Source organism: Barbus barbus, assembly GCF_936440315.1.
Source record: "Barbus barbus genome assembly, chromosome: 17".
Lineage (NCBI taxonomy): Eukaryota > Metazoa > Chordata > Actinopteri > Cypriniformes > Cyprinidae > Barbus > Barbus barbus.
In genome coordinates, this window is record NC_136745.1 from 27,980,053 (window position 1) to 27,997,011 (window position 16,959).

The window sequence follows — 16,959 nt, forward strand, 5'->3', positions numbered from 1 at the left end:
AAGGTCTTTACTGTCGCACATGATCAATTTAATGAGCCTTGCTAATTATAAATATTGTTTTCTTTTTTTTTTAAATCCTAATAACCTCAAACTTTTGCCTTTTGAGTCAGGATACAACTGAACCAGACCCTCGTGTACATAATACTGAAGGGAACTGAAGCTCTTGAAACCTTGATTGTATGTTAGCAGGTTTGCAACACTAAATTAGTGACAATTCAGGCAAGCAATAACTTAAAGTTCTTAATTTTCCAGATGTTGTAAGTCTGTCAGCACATGTTTATATGCATACTGTGACTGCTGTCAGGTGAATGTCATAATCCTAATTACTATTGGATACAGGATTATGAGCCCACACAAAGACGCCTCTTTAAAACCATCTCCAGTAATCCCTCACTGTCCTGTTGCCCAAGTGCATAGGACAACACAGAGGCTTTGGGCAACTCTAACCCCATACAGAAAACCCTTTCAAGTGTACTCACTGACAGCTAAGAAAAGATGGCTGCAGTGGACAAGGATGTGGCTGAGAAGTTTTTGGACAGTAATCCAACATTTGCCAAGCAGTACTACGACTCCAGGTTCCGGGCGAAGGTCATCTCCGACCTTCTAGCGACCACCAAGAAAACAGAAGTGGACGTAAGCTCTTACCACGACCTGAGCTCTATGGAAGAGTGTGAGATCATTTTCGATATGGTGCGGGACATGCAGGAAAACCTGCAGATGGAGAGGGCCGTGTTCAACCTCATGCGGCATCTCACGTTCATTATGCGAGCTGACCGCATGAGTCTCTTCATGTACCGCCAGAGGAACGGCATAGCTGAACTGGCCACGCGAATCTTCAACGTCCATAAAGATGCCACACTGGAGGAGTGTCTGGTGGCACCGGACAGTGAGATAGTGTACCCGCTGGACACAGGCATTGTGGGCCATGTGGCCACCGCCAAGAAGACCGTCAATGTACCTGATGTCACACAGGTAGGAGAACTAACCATGAAGAGGAACAGATAGATAGTTCAGCTATCCAGTCCTGTGTGGTATGAAAATAAAGTGCAATTCACAATATGAGCTGTAGAGAGCAGTGCGACGCTTTCAATTCTTACAATGAAACAATGAAATTATTCAATAACAAACATCCACACTCAGAAAAAGGTACAAAAACTGTCAACTGCCTTTTCAAAAAGTACCTTATTTAGTACCCCCAGTGTAGCCTATATATTAATGCATAAATGTTACATAATGTGACCCTGGAGCACAAAACCAGTCGTAAATCGCTGGGGTATATTTGTAGCAATAGCCAAAAATATATTGGATGGGTCAAAATCAGCGATTTTTCATTTATGCCAAAAATCATTAGGATATTAAGTAAAGATTATGTTCCATGAAGATATTTTGTAAATGTCTTACCATAAATGTCAAAACTTCATTTTTGATTAGTAATATGCATTGCTAAGAACTTCATTCGGACAACTTTAAAGGAGATTTTCTCAGTATTTACATTTTTTTGCACCCTCAGATTCCAGATTTTCTCACAGTTGTCTCACAAATATTGTCTGATCCTAACATCAATGGAAAGCTTATTTATTCAGCTTTCAGATGATGTATAAATCTCAATTCATACATCATCTGAAAGTCAATTTTAGACTGTGGTCAATTTTAACCACAGTTTACTACAAATACCATGGTTAAACTATGGTTAGTGTAGCAAAACCATGGTCAACTTGTGGTTACCATGGTGCAACTATAGTTGTATAGTTTCGTAAGGGCAGTGACAGGTTTACATTTTTACATTTTAAGTTTATACTGCTGATAAACTTGAGAAATTTGCCGGAGAAGATATTGCACAGACAGATATATGTAGGACTCAATGTGCTGTGAACTCTCTCTTTGATTAAAAATTACTAAACATTTTCCAAAGGAACAGACTGTCTTTGGCACTCAGTGTGCTTCACTGCTCAAACAGCAATGTACTTTCCTCTGTAGTGCTCATAATCACTTAACAAATGGTGTTTCTCAATCTTTGCGTTATGTGACAGAAATACCAAGTGTATGTATCTGAAACCCTGGAGGTGGCGACAGCATGCCATCTCAGACAGTTTCAGAAGTCTGACAGACTGCTGACTAACCACAAATATCCACAGATGTACTGTTTGGATATGCAAAAAGTGTTGCCTGGTTTCTAAACAAAACAAGTGAGCGATTTTAAGAGTGAGATTCTTCTCTTTTTATGTGCACTGTAGCTCTGTTGTTAATATGCAAGGCTAGTGCTGGATTAGCGCAGGTCAGTGCCCTCCCTCAGTGTGTTATGTTACCGGGTCTGGAGGGGATAAAAGTCTTTAATCTGAGTTGAATTAGAGCGATCCTGGATTAAATCTAAAGGTCAGTGCCTAACGCCGTGTTCCACAAATCAGCAGAATATCTGTGCTTACCTTTACTAGGCTACATTTTACATTACCTTTCTACTGTTGATGTGGAACAGAATATGGATCATTTAATATTTCAATGACACTTCAATGAAATTCAATATTCAGTTATTTAAATTTTTTTCAGAACTCTGTCTGATACTGACTCATGAAAAAAAAGAACACAAACAATTGGGTTACACTTCCTATAGTCCTAGTTACAGTGTAATTATACCCTACATTTAAGTATATATTTAAATAACAGCATGCATTTAAGGGTTGGGGTTTGGTTTAGGGTTAGTTGCATGTAATAATACATAATTTACTTTCATTACTGTAGAAACAAACAATAAAACGCATAGTATGTGTAAGAAGTACACTAAAACAAAGTGTTTCCAAATATTTAATTAAATTAAATATTTGGTCCATTTGTTATCATTAGTTAACTACATCAGTTAACGCGGACTCACAATGAATAACTGTATATGTTTTTAACATTAACAAAGATTATTGAATATTTGGTTACGCTTTATTTTAAGGTGTCCTTGTTACTGTGTAATTAGGCCACATATTTAAGTACTGAGTAATATCAAGTATTTACTCTAGGGTTAGAGTTAATATAGGGTTTGTTTTGTGGCATGTAATTATTTATGCATAACTTGCTGCTATTATTACAGTAAGTGCATATAACCAAATGTAACAAATGTATTGATGGTTATCAGTTAAGGTGTTAATATTATTGTAAAGTGCTAATGGTGTTTTACTAAGTATTATAAAACCTGCATTTTGTGCTCTGGTCATTTTGATCTGGAGAGGATTTTCTTTCTCCCCCAAAATGCTAATTTTATTCACATTGGACTAAAATCTATTGACTTTGCTCACAAAGTGTATAACAGCTTCCCCACTTTGATACACTTGTGGTGTTCCCAATCAAAAATGACCAGTCAACAAAAATTGCTTTGCTGTATTATTACCAAATATTGGATTCAGTCTGTTCCAATCAGCTTGTTTTCTTTCAGTTAGCACAGGTTGTGTATTTATTTTTGTAAATGCTTGATCATAGGCCTCAATGATCTTAGCTAATGCACCTATATATTTCCAAAATTTTCCACAAATTATGCTTTTTTCACTCAAAAACTGAGGTGCATAAACTCAGTCAGATCAGCGAGGTCTACGATCAGTCAAATCCAAAAAGAAAAACCTGTGCTGAATTGAATTTTTTAAAAGGTCAGTCATTTTGATCACCAAATTAAATACAATAAGCAAACCTTTATTTACAGCCAAATTAAACTATTTAATTGTGTGCATCAGTGATGTTTTACCAAAACTGCTTCTCTCTGCAGGACAGCCACTTCAGTGACTTCGTAGATACCCTCACAGAGTACGAGACCAAGAACGTGCTTGCGACTCCCATTATGAACGGCAAGGACATGGTGGCCGTCATGATGGCGGTCAACAAGATTGGCGCTCCTCATTTCACTGCTCAGGATGAAGAGGTAGTGTTCATTCATATCATCCTCTGTGATAGCGAGTACAGCGCTTTGTGTTTATACTCAACAATAAGTCTCGGTGAGGATGCCAATTTGAAACATAAACAATGCCAGAAAGATTAATTAAATGCACTGTGCTCCCCACACATACTTTTAATCTCAAATCCCCAGTGAATGTAACAAGTGCAGTTTCAATGAATGTTAATACAGTAAAAGCATTTTGATTAAACAGACTTCAACAGAACAGATTAAACGCTCTATTGAAGTAAATCGGACTCTTTGTCTTGTAGACGCTGAAGAAATACCTCAACTTTGCCAATCTTGTGCTTCGAGTTTTTCACCTGAGCTACCTGCACAACTGTGAAACCAGAAGAGGACAGGTGGGATTTCTGGGAGATTGAGATTTAAGACATTGACCTGTAAACACTGCCATTCAATGATCTTGTCATATTTCCTCACATCTACATCGCAGGTGTTGCTCTGGTCTGCCAGCAAAGTGTTTGAGGAGCTGACCGACATTGAACGACAGTTCCACAAGGCCCTCTATACAGTCCGAGCCTTCCTGAACTGCGACCGCTACTCTGTGGGCCTCCTGGACATGACCAAAACTAAAGTGACTGGTTATTTATTCATTGCATGAAATTTGCAGCTCCATTTGTAACTTGTGATTATTTACATGTATATTTGTCTGTTGAAGAGTACTGAAATATTGTATTTTTATTTATTTGTCTGTAGGAGTTCTTTGATCTTTGGCCCGTGCTGATGGGAGAGGTGCCCCCTTATAGTGGACCAAAGACCCCTGATGGCAGAGTGAGTGTTACGCCAATATGTGTTTAGTTAATCGTGTCAGAGAAACACAAAAGTGAATTCTTGCATGCTGTCACGTGTTTGACTTACGGTATTAATTCTGCTCCAGGAAGTGATTTTCTACAAAGTGATTGATTACATATTGCATGGGAAGGAGGACATCAAAGTAATTCCGTAAGTTAATACATTTTATATTGGCTGTTAAATTTGATCTTCCACTTGGCATTTAATTAAGCCCAGTATTGCCACATGCATTATCATGCATCATTCTACATTACATGCATTGTAATTATTGTACCTTATAAACATAGCTGTATAAAGAAATAGCCTGTCTGGCTCTCCAGCGCCAAGATGTAGGTGGGCCAGACAGTTCTGGGTGTTTTCAAGGGTGGACCAAACTCATGAATGGGCTCATCTAGGCCCTCCTGTTGAGCCAGGCCTAGAAAGTAGAAATTTTCATATTCCTAGCATAGATGCACTACCTTTCAAAAATTATTTATTTTTTTAAATACTTTTTTTGTTTAGCGTGGATGCATTAAATTGGTCAATAGTGACATTAAAGCCATTTATAATGTCACAAAAGATTTCTATTTCAAATAAATGCTGTTCCTTTGAACTTTCTGTTCATCATAGAATCATGTGGGAAAAAACACATCACTGTTTCCACAAAATCTTAAGCAGCACAACTCTCTTCAACTGTAATAATAATAAGAATAAGAGTAAATGTTTCTTAAGCATCAAATCAGCATATTCAAATGAGATCATGTGACTAGTAATGTTGCTGAAAATTCAGCTTTGCACCACAGGAATAAATTACATTCAAAATAATTAACTTGGCCCATCTGATATGATCAAAACTCAAAACTCATCAGTTTAGCTGTACATTCACTGAATGAGCACTGACTGCACTCTATTTTATGTATAATCATTTTCTATTCTTAACTGTTTTAATTCATTTTAAATGCATTCTAAATAATTTTTTTAATTCCCTGTTTTTATTGTTGTGATTATTTTTATGATTATTTTAATTCCTTTTATGTAAAGCACTTTGAATAACCATTGTGTATGAAATGTGCTATATAACTAAACTTGCCTTGCTTATTAAAATAGAAAAGTTTTTTTGATTTGTAATATTTCACAGTATTAATATTTTTACTGTATTTCAATCAAATAAATGCAACATTGATTAGCATAAGAGACTGTGTTTTTAAAATGTTATATATAAAATAAAAATGGGATTCATAAAAGAAAAGTGCTGGATTGTTCTGGTCAGACGAATATGCATTGTCGTTACAGTAACCCTCCAGCTGACCACTGGGCATTAGTAAGTGGGCTTCCCACCTACGTTGCAGAGAACGGCCTGGTGAGAGTCTAGACCTCCATTCTCCTCTCCTGACGCCACAGTAGTTAGACAAGTTGGAAGCTATTATGGCTTATAATGCTCCTGTCATGTGCACAGCGAGGGGGAATAGAATGTGCTCCCACATTGAAATGATGGATAATTGTAATTTTGTGAACAGTAATTAATCAGTGAGCAATGCCCCTTCTCAGTGAGCGTGACTGCTGCTTTCTCTTCACTCTGTCTTACAGATCTGTAATATCATGAACGCCGCTGAAGACGAGTTCTTTGAATTTCAAGTGAGCTCACCTCAATTTACGCTCCTGTGAAAGCCCAACATAAAAATAATCAATGAAATTAAATTAGCAGCGTTTAGAAAACGAAAGCTGCACACATAAGCTTTTTGTAAATCTACAAAACTTAATTGAAATTTTCCCAAAATGTATTTTTAAAGTTTATTTTTGTCCTGCCAGAAAGTGCCTCTGGATGAATCTGGATGGACAATAAAGAATGTACTCTCTTTGCCCATCGTAAACAAGAAAGAGGAAATCGTTGGCGTGGCCACATTCTATAACAGGAAAGATGGAAAGCCTTTTGATGACATGGACGAAACACTAATGGAGGTATTTGAGGCCACAGTATAGACCAGTAGTGTGCCATAGCTAAATATATAGTAATGGATAGATCAGCAGACTCTGCATTATTTATTTTTAAACATTTCATCATTTCACGTTTCATAGTGCAGTGAAAGTTTACCATGTTTTCAGTCTATGATGTTGGGTTGATTGGATTCAACTAAACTGCTAATCCAAATCTCTAAAGTCTCCAAAAAGTACTTTGTGCTTATGTCTCTGTTTTATCATAGTGCTACAATCAACAGAGCCTTTCAGTTGAGTTCAATCATGTTCTCTGTGGGGATATGATGCAATGCTTTTTTTTTGTAGTTCTCCCATTAATTTCCACCCAATTTGACTAGCAGAATGTTTTAGTCTTCTTGTCAGATTCAGACTCTCAGTGTGAATCTAAAACTGAATGTGAATCTGAACCTAAAACTCATTCTAAATGTGAATCTAAATCTGAATTTCAGCCGACATTCAATGTGAAACTGAATGTAAATGTGAATCTAAACCTGAATATGAACCTGAATCTCAACCTACAGTAAATGTGAATCTAAATCTGAAACATAATCTAAATCTACATTAAATGCCAACCTGAATATAAACTCTCAACCTGAATCTCAACCTACAGTAAATGTGAATCTAAATCTGAAACATAATCTAAATCTACATTAAATGCCAACCTGAATATAAACTCTCAACCTGAATCTCAACCTACAGTAAATGTCAACCTGAATGAAAATGGGAGTCCAAACCTGAATCTCGGCCTACAGTAAATGTGAAACTAAACCTGAATCTCAACTTAAAGTAAATGTGAACCTAAATTTAAAATGTGAATCCAAATCTGACTCGCAACCTGAATCTTAACCACAGTATATGTCAACCTGAATGAAAATGTAAATGTGAACCTGAATCTCAACCCGCAGTAAATGTGAATCTGAACCGTAATCTCAATCTACATTAAATGTGAACATGAATCTGAACCTAATTGTGAACCTGAATGTAAATGTAAACCTGAATCTGTATCTATTTCAGTCGCTCACTCAGTTCCTGGGCTGGTCAGTGCTGAATACAGACACATATGACAAGATGAACAAGCTGGAAAATCGCAAGGACATCTTTCAGGACATGGTCATGTACCACGTCAAGTGCAGGAAGGACGAGATTCAGAATATCTTGGTGGGTTTCTCCAACGTGACCGGGCTTAGTCCCTAGTGTGCACTAATTAAAATAAATTACGTTACATTGGTAAAGCTGGTAATAGCAGGATATCCTATGGTATGAAGTATCTTGATCAAAATAGTCTTGGAATATCGCCTTGTGAAATTGGTGTTTTTTATGTTCAGAACACACGTGAGCTGTATGACAAAGAACCTGATGAATGTGACGAGGATGAGCTGGAGGATATTCTGGTAAAACACACAAAAATCATGCATAGTTTAAAGTCTAGTTGTTTTATAGCTCTGTGTGTGTGTTCAGCTGTGCTGTCTCTCTCTGCAGTGCGAAACACTGCCAAACTCAGAGAAATCAGAGATCTTTGAGTTTCACTTCTGTGACTTTGAGTTCAGTGAGTTGGACCTGGTGAAGTGCGGCATCAAGATGTACTATGAACTGGGTGTGGTAGACAAGTTCCATATTCCACGTGAGGTGAGTGATAATGGCAGTCCTGTTGCTATATTTTGACTATATATCTAACTAGATTTTTATATTTTCTAAAGAGGGTAGGGTTGTTCTGGGGCCATGTTTACCTGGGATATTGTTTGCTTACTGTATAAGACAAAATAGACTTCATGTTCCTGGGGCCAGATTCACAAACAATGCAAAATACAAATAAGATTTTTCCTAACTGATATTTTCTTCACATTTTCTAACTTAAATTTAAGAATATTTCCAAACAACATTTCTTAAGAATGTTCTTTTCTTTTAAGATTATTCTGAAGTCAAAACCTAAGAACAATTTGAATACCTGAAAAGAATTATCTTAAAAATCATTTTAATACATTGTAATAATTGATAACCTTTAACTTGTCTTAAATACCCAAAGGTAAAATGACAAATCAATTAAATGTATAGCTGTTTTCACAGATACGCTTTGTTTTTTAAAGCAGCTTTGTAAAAAATCTGTATTTTCACATTTAGAGCTGGGCGATTATATAGTTTACATTTTGTGACAGTACAAGAAATCAATATAGTATCGCCCTATGTGGATATAGTTGGACATACTTGGATATCCAGTTTTATATAACCAGTTGGACAACAATATAGTTACATTTTGCAATGAAATTTAAAAAAATCAAGACAGTTGAGATAAATATGTGGAAAAAGTTGCATATAATGTATACTCTGAAGTAACACCAGTGAGCGATAATATAAACAATGACATTTCTATCTTAGGAAGATTTACGTGAATCTGGCCCTGGTCTCTGGATGGCTTGGGCCCCTCCTTCAATGAATTTTTACCCATTTTATCATTTTCAAAATTAGATACAATTCATGTCTGTGATACAAACAGAGCGAGGCGGGATGTGCACCCAAGTTTAATTTTTAAAGTTCTCATCAATGATTTATGTACATTCGCCCTACCAAGCACCATGAACTATTGCTTCTACAAGTCGTCTAAAAATATACTGTTTTCAGTGCACTTTGTTATTTTTTGCACACTGTACATACAAAGTCAATACAATATTTGCTATGCCTTGTAAGACTTAGCTGAAATTGATTTCTCTCTAGACCCTGGTGCGATTTGTGTACTCGGTCAGTAAAGGTTACAGGAGGATCACCTACCACAACTGGAGGCATGGCTTCAACGTGGGCCAGACGATGTTTACACTGCTCATGGTAAGAGAAAACCCTCAAGGAATGACATTTCAGACAATTCAATTCTACATGCTGTTAAGGGGCCTAAAAATCTCTCTAAATCCGCCCTCGTTTCAGATACAACACCTCATCTTGCTCAGCAAAGGCTAGTGAAGCCCTAGCTATGAATACATTTACTGTTCTCATCCTGCACGCAAGAAAAATAAACAAACCAGCCATGTTAGCCTTGCAACAGAGCATTTGATAAATTTGCCCCTCTGTTTGGGGGGTGCTAGAGTCTCGGGCCTTTTTTAGGGAATATGTTTAATGATACGGCCCATCTCCAACACGCGTTCTCAGAAATGGCAGACGGCCCCATCTAATTAATCAGCCGAGTGTAAACCTGCTCCTGGTTAAGTCATGTGTAATCACAGCGAGCTGGCCATACGTCAGGAAGGATGGAGTGTTGGAGGGCTGGAAGAAACGCAGGCCAGGCTGCTAATGAGCCTTTCTCAGCACTACTCCCATGCTTCACTGAGCCTAATGAGCCCTCACTAGTCAGCCTCTTGCGCTACAAGGGTAGGGGGTGTGTCTTAAGGAGGCTCCGCCTTGAAGCCTATTAAACCTGTTCTTATGTGTCTCAGACAGGTGACCTGAAGCGCTACTATACGGACCTGGAGACGATGGCGATGGTGACTGCTGGGCTCTGTCATGATATTGACCACCGCGGCACTAACAACCTCTACCAGATGAAGTATGTACTCATTAAAGTCAATGCCCCACTGCTCTTACCAATGAAAAATGTGTAGGTATTACAATATTCAGAAATTAAGTGTGGATGCATTCTCATTTTTATATCACCAACATCCACTACTAGGGGTATCATGCACCAATTTTTTGAGAGGACAACAGTGATTCACATGGTTCCCTAAGCAGGATAAGAAGTAAAAAAAAAAAAACATTCTACTAAAGCAATACATTTTAATGTGAACAAGTTTTGTGTCACCATTTTTGTTTAGTGTGCAAACCTGACCTAATATGCATTTTTATTAACTTAACTTATTAATTTAAATTAACCAAGCAAAATTGCAACTTGACAGCTACTGAGCAACATTTTCACAGTATGCAAAAAAAAAAGCAGATATTGAAAAAATATATATTTTGTGCTTCACTAAGAAAAGAAAAAAGTGATATGCTTTTGAAATGAAATGAGAGGGGTAGAAGATAGCATAAATTATCATGCATACTATCATGTAATTCAATGGTCAAAGATGCATTTTAATTGCATTCAAAATACACTTTAATCAAAGATCTAAGGAGTCAACGTTTACATTTGAATTATTTGAATCATTAAATTTATGCAGACTGGCATATCACATTGCATTATGCCTATTTGCATTCATTTTTATTGAAAGTCTCTGACCTTCTAGGTTTTAAGATTCAATTCTTTGATGACTTTGCCAGGTCTGGGAATCCATTGGCAAAGCTGCATGGTTCCTCCATTCTCGAGAGGCACCATCTGGAGTTTGGAAAAACTCTGCTTAGAGATGAGGTAATGCTGAAAATTAATTACATTTCTGGCCAATTTTCATCATTATATTTTTTCACTCTGCAGACCATTGAGAATGTGCATCTAGTTGATAAGCCCATAAATAACAGCCTCCTCACTCACAGCAAGCAGTTTCCTCACTGAAATAAATTGTTTTCCAAGGCCTTAAATATCTACCAGAATCTGAGCCGAAGACAGCACGAAACCGTCATCCATTTGATGGACATAGCTATCATCGCAACAGACTTGGCCTTGTATTTCAAGTAAGAATTGTATTTTTTTTTTTTCAGATGTGTGGGATGTACTTGGCTTTTGTGAATCATTTATTCAGAGTTAGTCTTGCAGTCAGAGCTGCATAAGCGTGATTAACATGAATTTAATCATGATGTTCCTCTGCAGGAAAAGGGCCATGTTTCAGAAGATCGTGGATCTGTCCAAGACCTACGACAGCTGGGACAATTGGACCAAATTCATGATGTACGAAACAACTCGGAAAGAGATTGTCATGTAAGTTCTGTAAGAAAATAACCAGTTAAATAATTAATATCACCTATAATAACTGTTTGCTTAATAAGCTACTTGCAAAAGATATGCAGCAGCTTGAATTTGGTGCCTTTTAAGGTTCATAAATATGAATTCACAGCATGGTGTTTTCGTTTTCCACACCGCAGGGCTATGATGATGACGGCCTGTGATTTGTCAGCCATTGCCAAGCCATGGGAGATTCAGAGCAAGGTTAGATATCCCTAATGCATAATGCAATGTCACATGCAATGATTCTACAGCAATGTATTCAAACATGTAGGGCAGCCAAGGGTGTGACTGCATAGGAAAATGAAATCGCTGGGCTCTCAGCCGGCATAATGAGTCTGAAACCCCATTCATATGATAATGTATCCATGGATGGGTTGTTTACATTCATTGTTTAACGCTCATTATTATATGCGTTTCGCAGCAGACGGTAATGTAGATCATCTCTCACGCGTGAGATTATATTCTGCCAGAAGTCATGCATTTTTAAAAAATAAACATTCTTCTTTTAGATGGTTTTTTTTGGTAATGTTCTTGTTATTATATTCATGGAAGTAGATCCAAGAACAATGCTAGTTGCAAATTTTATAGTTGCAAATGGGACATGTGCCAGGTCTGTCTCAGTGGGAATTATGTAGCGATTTCTGCTTTGTTTAAGTCATTAATGGTCTCTAATGCACAGTTAATATATTTCAAATCTAGTTACACGTAAAATCCATATTCGCGTCTCTCCAAATGCATCTATAAAGACCATAAATCTAAGTTTATTACTGACTGTGTCCTGTAGGTGGCGTTGTCCGTTGCTGCAGAATTCTGGGAGCAGGGTGACCTGGAGAGGACAGTGCTGGAGCAGCAGCCTATTGTGAGAAAGCGCCTGGAATGAAGGGGTGGGAGGGGGCTGAGAGAAAGGGAATAAGAATGAAAAGTTCCCATGGGTCATGTCGTGATGTACTGCCTATTATGCGGTGCAGTGAATCAGAAAGAGCGGTCACAATGGCCCAGTCAAACAGACCGCTCCCAAGCCTCACATTTTCCTTAGCTGTGATTGGAAATGCAGGAATATAATGTCAACTTTTGAAAACTGTCTTCGAACTTTCTACTTTAGTTGCATGCCTCTTCACCACCGCTAATGTGTGACCCATGCTTCTGAGGACAAAAGCACCTCTCAGTCAATTATACCCTGTAATGTAATGTTTAATGCATTTCATGATGTTGATAACAAAGAATGGAATATATTTTAGTTTGCTTTTTGCTTTTCATAACAATAATCCCATTCAAATCTATATGTTAGGTCACAAGTAATCTAAAAGTAATCCAAAAGTAGTCAGAATACATTCATTATAAATTACATTTGTAATCAGTAACAGACTACAATTTGTAAGTAATCTACTGGGAATCGGTAGGTTATGGTTTAATTTTGATACTGAGTTAAGAACACGCTGTTTCCTTTCCAGCCCATGATGGACCGGAACAAATCGGACGACCTTCCCAAACTGCAGTGTGGTTTTATTGATTTCGTCTGTGCTTTCGTTTACAAGGTGAGGTCCTCCATTTCGATTAGTAAACAAAACAACATATGGGACTTCATTGATCTACACTTCTAAATGTTCACAGGATCCAGACGAGAGTCCATCAGGAAGCAGATACATAATTATCAGCATAAATGCACAACGCTGGTCTTGATCAGATGTCTGTATACTTGAGTTTTATTGACTGTGAACGTCACAATGCAGGCCTGCTGGAAGTAGAGAATGTGAAGTCAAGAGGGCTGGAAGAAACATGGATTCTATTTTCTACTAATTTAAATCATTCTTGATTTTCTGAATGTTAGTTAAAAATGTAGTGTTGGAACAAAAAGAGGTGTGCAATATGTATTGTCTGAAATTTGTTTGATGGAGCCTAATAGATTGCGGTTGGAATGCCAATGAAAATAGCTCCAAACAAATCCACTTGCTTTGATTCAGCCATTTTTATCAAATATTTTGAATTAGTGATTCAGTGATTCAATCATTAAGACCGGGATCTGCTGCCACCTACTGGTGGTTTTAGCTTCATATTTAAAGTATCATTTCATAATTTAATAATCAAAATGTTATTTTTAAAACATTAATCTCATAGCATTATTTATGCAGTTGTAATTTGAATGTAAATACATTCATGCCACCTCTGAGCTGCATTAATCTTTAAAATCAAAACGTAATAATACAACATCTAGCATGTCTTAGAACATTCTTGTTTAACATTACGCCTACAATACTCCAAATTTACTCGCACCCAATCCCTCTTGCAGGAGTTCTCTCGCTTCCACGTAGAGATCACGCCCATGCTAGAGCGTCTGCTGAACAACAGAAAGGAGTGGAACGCTCTGAAGGAAATTCACGAGGCCAAGTTAGCCATGCTGGAAGAGGCTAAAAAAGCTAAAGAGGAAGCAGGTGGTGTCGCCTCAGCTGCTAAACAAGGTAGATAGTGACTGAAATGGTGTCTCACAGCCTCTTAAAGCAATAGTTCACCCTAAAATGTGGAACACAGTTGATGTTTTAAAGAATGTTTACTCTGCTCTTTTACATAAAGTGGGTGTAAAATGACACAATAGAATCATAAAAGTCCACATCTACTGAGGAGAACAAGATTCGCAGGAAATAATAACTTAAACACTTAGTTCACCCAAAAAAGGGAAACAAACTGCTAATTTACTCACCCTCAGGCCATCCAAGTTTGTTTCTTTATGCAAATAGATGGATCCTCTTCAGTGAATGGGTGCCGTCAGAATGAGTCCAAATAGCTGATAAAAACATCACACCACTCCAGTGCATCAGTTAACATCTTGTGAAGCTTTTGTGTTGGTGAGCAAGTGATGTAATGCTAAATTTCTCTAAATCTTTTCCGATGAAGCAGCAAAATCATCTACATCTTGGATGGCCTGAAGATTGGGTACATGTTTCAGTAAAAAAAAAAAAAAAAATTTTTTTTTCATTAAATTATGTTTTTGGCACAAACTTACTATTTTACTTCATACAGACTACTTTTTTGCTTTTGTACTTATTTGTGCTTTTGCTTTCAATGTATGGAAGAAAGCAGCGTGAACATTCTTCAAAATTTCACCTTTTGTATTTCACAGAAGAAAACAACAGTTTTGGAACTATTTCTATACTTAAATATATTTTAAATTGTTCGATTAAGGATGTACTTTACAAGTAATCTTTTCCATATCCAAATTCTCTCTCCTCACAGGAAACTCAGTCCCGGCCCCATCTCAGTCCAAGACCTGTGTAATTTCCTAGACTGCATGAAAACAGACAACAAGAATGTATGACAATGTATCCATAATTTGGATAGCTTTTATTATTTCTGTCTGCAGAATGTCCTGTTACAATTATTTATATTAGTCTTAAATGTATAGGTAAAGAAAACCTTTTAGCGTGAGTTACAGACTATTGCAGTGTTTCAGTGGTGACAGCAGGTTTTGTAAAGTTATACTTTAGTGAATACGGCTAAAAATGTACAGAATAGAGCATTCTTACATACTAATGTCTGTGAGAGTATAGTGTGAATACATTTGGAAAGTCCACGTTACTTTTTCATTATTTAAATGTAGAAATAAATATAAAATGAGAATTTTTTGAGCTTACCCTTGTTATTTATTTATTTTTTTAAGCTTTTGTAACTCTGTTGCTGTGCAAAATAAGACTTCTGCCCTTAGGATGCAGTGCGCTCGGTTGCACACGTGTGTGCGCTAGTGCTAACTGTCCCACTGGGACATACATAACAGTCTTACAAAAGCATTGGATAACACCTAGGGGGTGTTGGCCTGATCGACTCAGAAGCTTGTGAGCCGATTGGCCGGATAGCAAAACGAGGCGGGCTCAATGCTTGCATTTACGTCATGTCACAGACGCAGTCACTGCACGTCAATGGCTATGATGTCACATCTTCTGCTACATTTACCTCACTCTCACAGCAAAGAGGTGGAGTCGAGAAAATCTGCAACCACTGCAAAGCCCAAATTAGCTCTGACGTGACCGCAAATACACACACCTGCTCAGATAGATGTGCATCCCCCTCACACACACACACAGAGTGCCGTAGGGAATGATTATTCTGACATCTGAATCACAAACCATCAGAGCGGCAAATTGCCACCAGCTCTCCGAATGGCTGCATTAACAGTGCTCTCATTCAGCATGTTCTGCTACATACCCTCAGTGAAAGGAACTGCCACAATTAGCTTCACAGTCCAGCATTGTAGGCACTCTGCATGGATACAACACAGAATGCCATTGGCTGCCATTTCAATACGGCAACCAATCAGACTCTTTCCAGCTGAGCTATTCTGTTTATGCCATGCATACTGTCATTTGGAGCATGTAAAAAAAAAAAAAAAAAAACCTCCTTAAAGCAAGTGCTGCTGGGTTTTTCAAAATCCTCTTTCTCAAGTTGCTATTCAGCACTTGTTCCAAGAATAGCGTTGAATTCTGGGGTATTGCGGTTTACTGCAGCATTGATTTGGCATGAATGAATCACAAAGTTGAATGTTGTTCATTATGGATTTTATTTTTTGGAGGCCAAACAATGAATATATGTACTTTTTTACAGTATATGAGGATCAGTTTCTACAGTTTTTAATAATGTAAACAATCTCGGAAGAGAAATGTGTTCAGTTTAAAAGGAAGCCATCATCTGCTTTTTTTAAAACTATTTACATGAATTAAAATATAATTTATGACATCAAATAATTTCCACTATATAGATTTGAGCTAGGAAACTAGATTTTAACAATTTAAAAATACTGAAATGCATTTGTCTCCACATTCTCAAGATGTATGAAAATCACACAATACCGAGAAGAAGAAAAAAATTGAAAATAAATCCAACACCATTTCAAGACATCCAAGCTAAGTGGCATATAAATAAGAAAAACTCAAAACATATGTAAAAATATAAAATCTTACTAGCAGTATTTACCAAAAACTACGTTAAAAAAGGAAAATCATAATGAATTTGATAGTCATTAGATGTAAATAGTCACAAAAAAAAAGACAATGAAGAAAACAATGTATGCCCTTTGACTCAGATTTTGTTTCCACAAAAGACGAGGTCTTGAAGCAGCAAAGCAATGTGACATGGATGTGCGATCCATTAACTGATGCTCACGCACCGTAATGACAAACGCTAGATCCACTTCTTGATAAAAACGATACAGGTTTAGCGCACAATATAACCTTTCCCCGAATATAATCACTGCTGATTCAAGAAGACAATTCTCTCCAATCTTGCAAAAGCATGTACTTTATGAACAATAAATTGCAGGGCCATAGATGTAGTGAATTAAAAGTGACATTTTGTATGAACTAAAAAAAGGAAGAAATCACATGCACGCTCACACACACACACACACACACACACACACACACACACACACACAGGGCCAAGCCAA

General features: G+C 37.2%; 1 protein-coding gene across 1 annotated transcript; it reads left to right on the forward strand.

Moving 5' to 3' along the window:
- Positions 1-350: 350 nt before the first annotated feature.
- On the forward strand, positions 351-16,551 carry LOC306883043 (rod cGMP-specific 3',5'-cyclic phosphodiesterase subunit alpha-like). The gene is made up of 22 exons (XM_079438109.1): positions 351-972; positions 3,740-3,892; positions 4,177-4,266; positions 4,359-4,499; positions 4,622-4,696; positions 4,803-4,867; positions 5,990-6,056; positions 6,284-6,331; positions 6,506-6,655; positions 7,685-7,828; positions 7,996-8,061; positions 8,150-8,296; positions 9,380-9,487; positions 10,090-10,199; positions 10,910-10,997; positions 11,157-11,257; positions 11,394-11,501; positions 11,666-11,729; positions 12,313-12,387; positions 12,980-13,063; positions 13,816-13,984; positions 14,757-16,551. The coding sequence occupies exons 1-22, from the start codon at positions 496-498 to the stop codon at positions 14,804-14,806; spliced, it is 2,580 nt and encodes an 859-aa protein (XP_079294235.1). The 5' UTR covers positions 351-495; the 3' UTR covers positions 14,807-16,551.
- Positions 16,552-16,959: the final 408 nt, after the last annotated feature.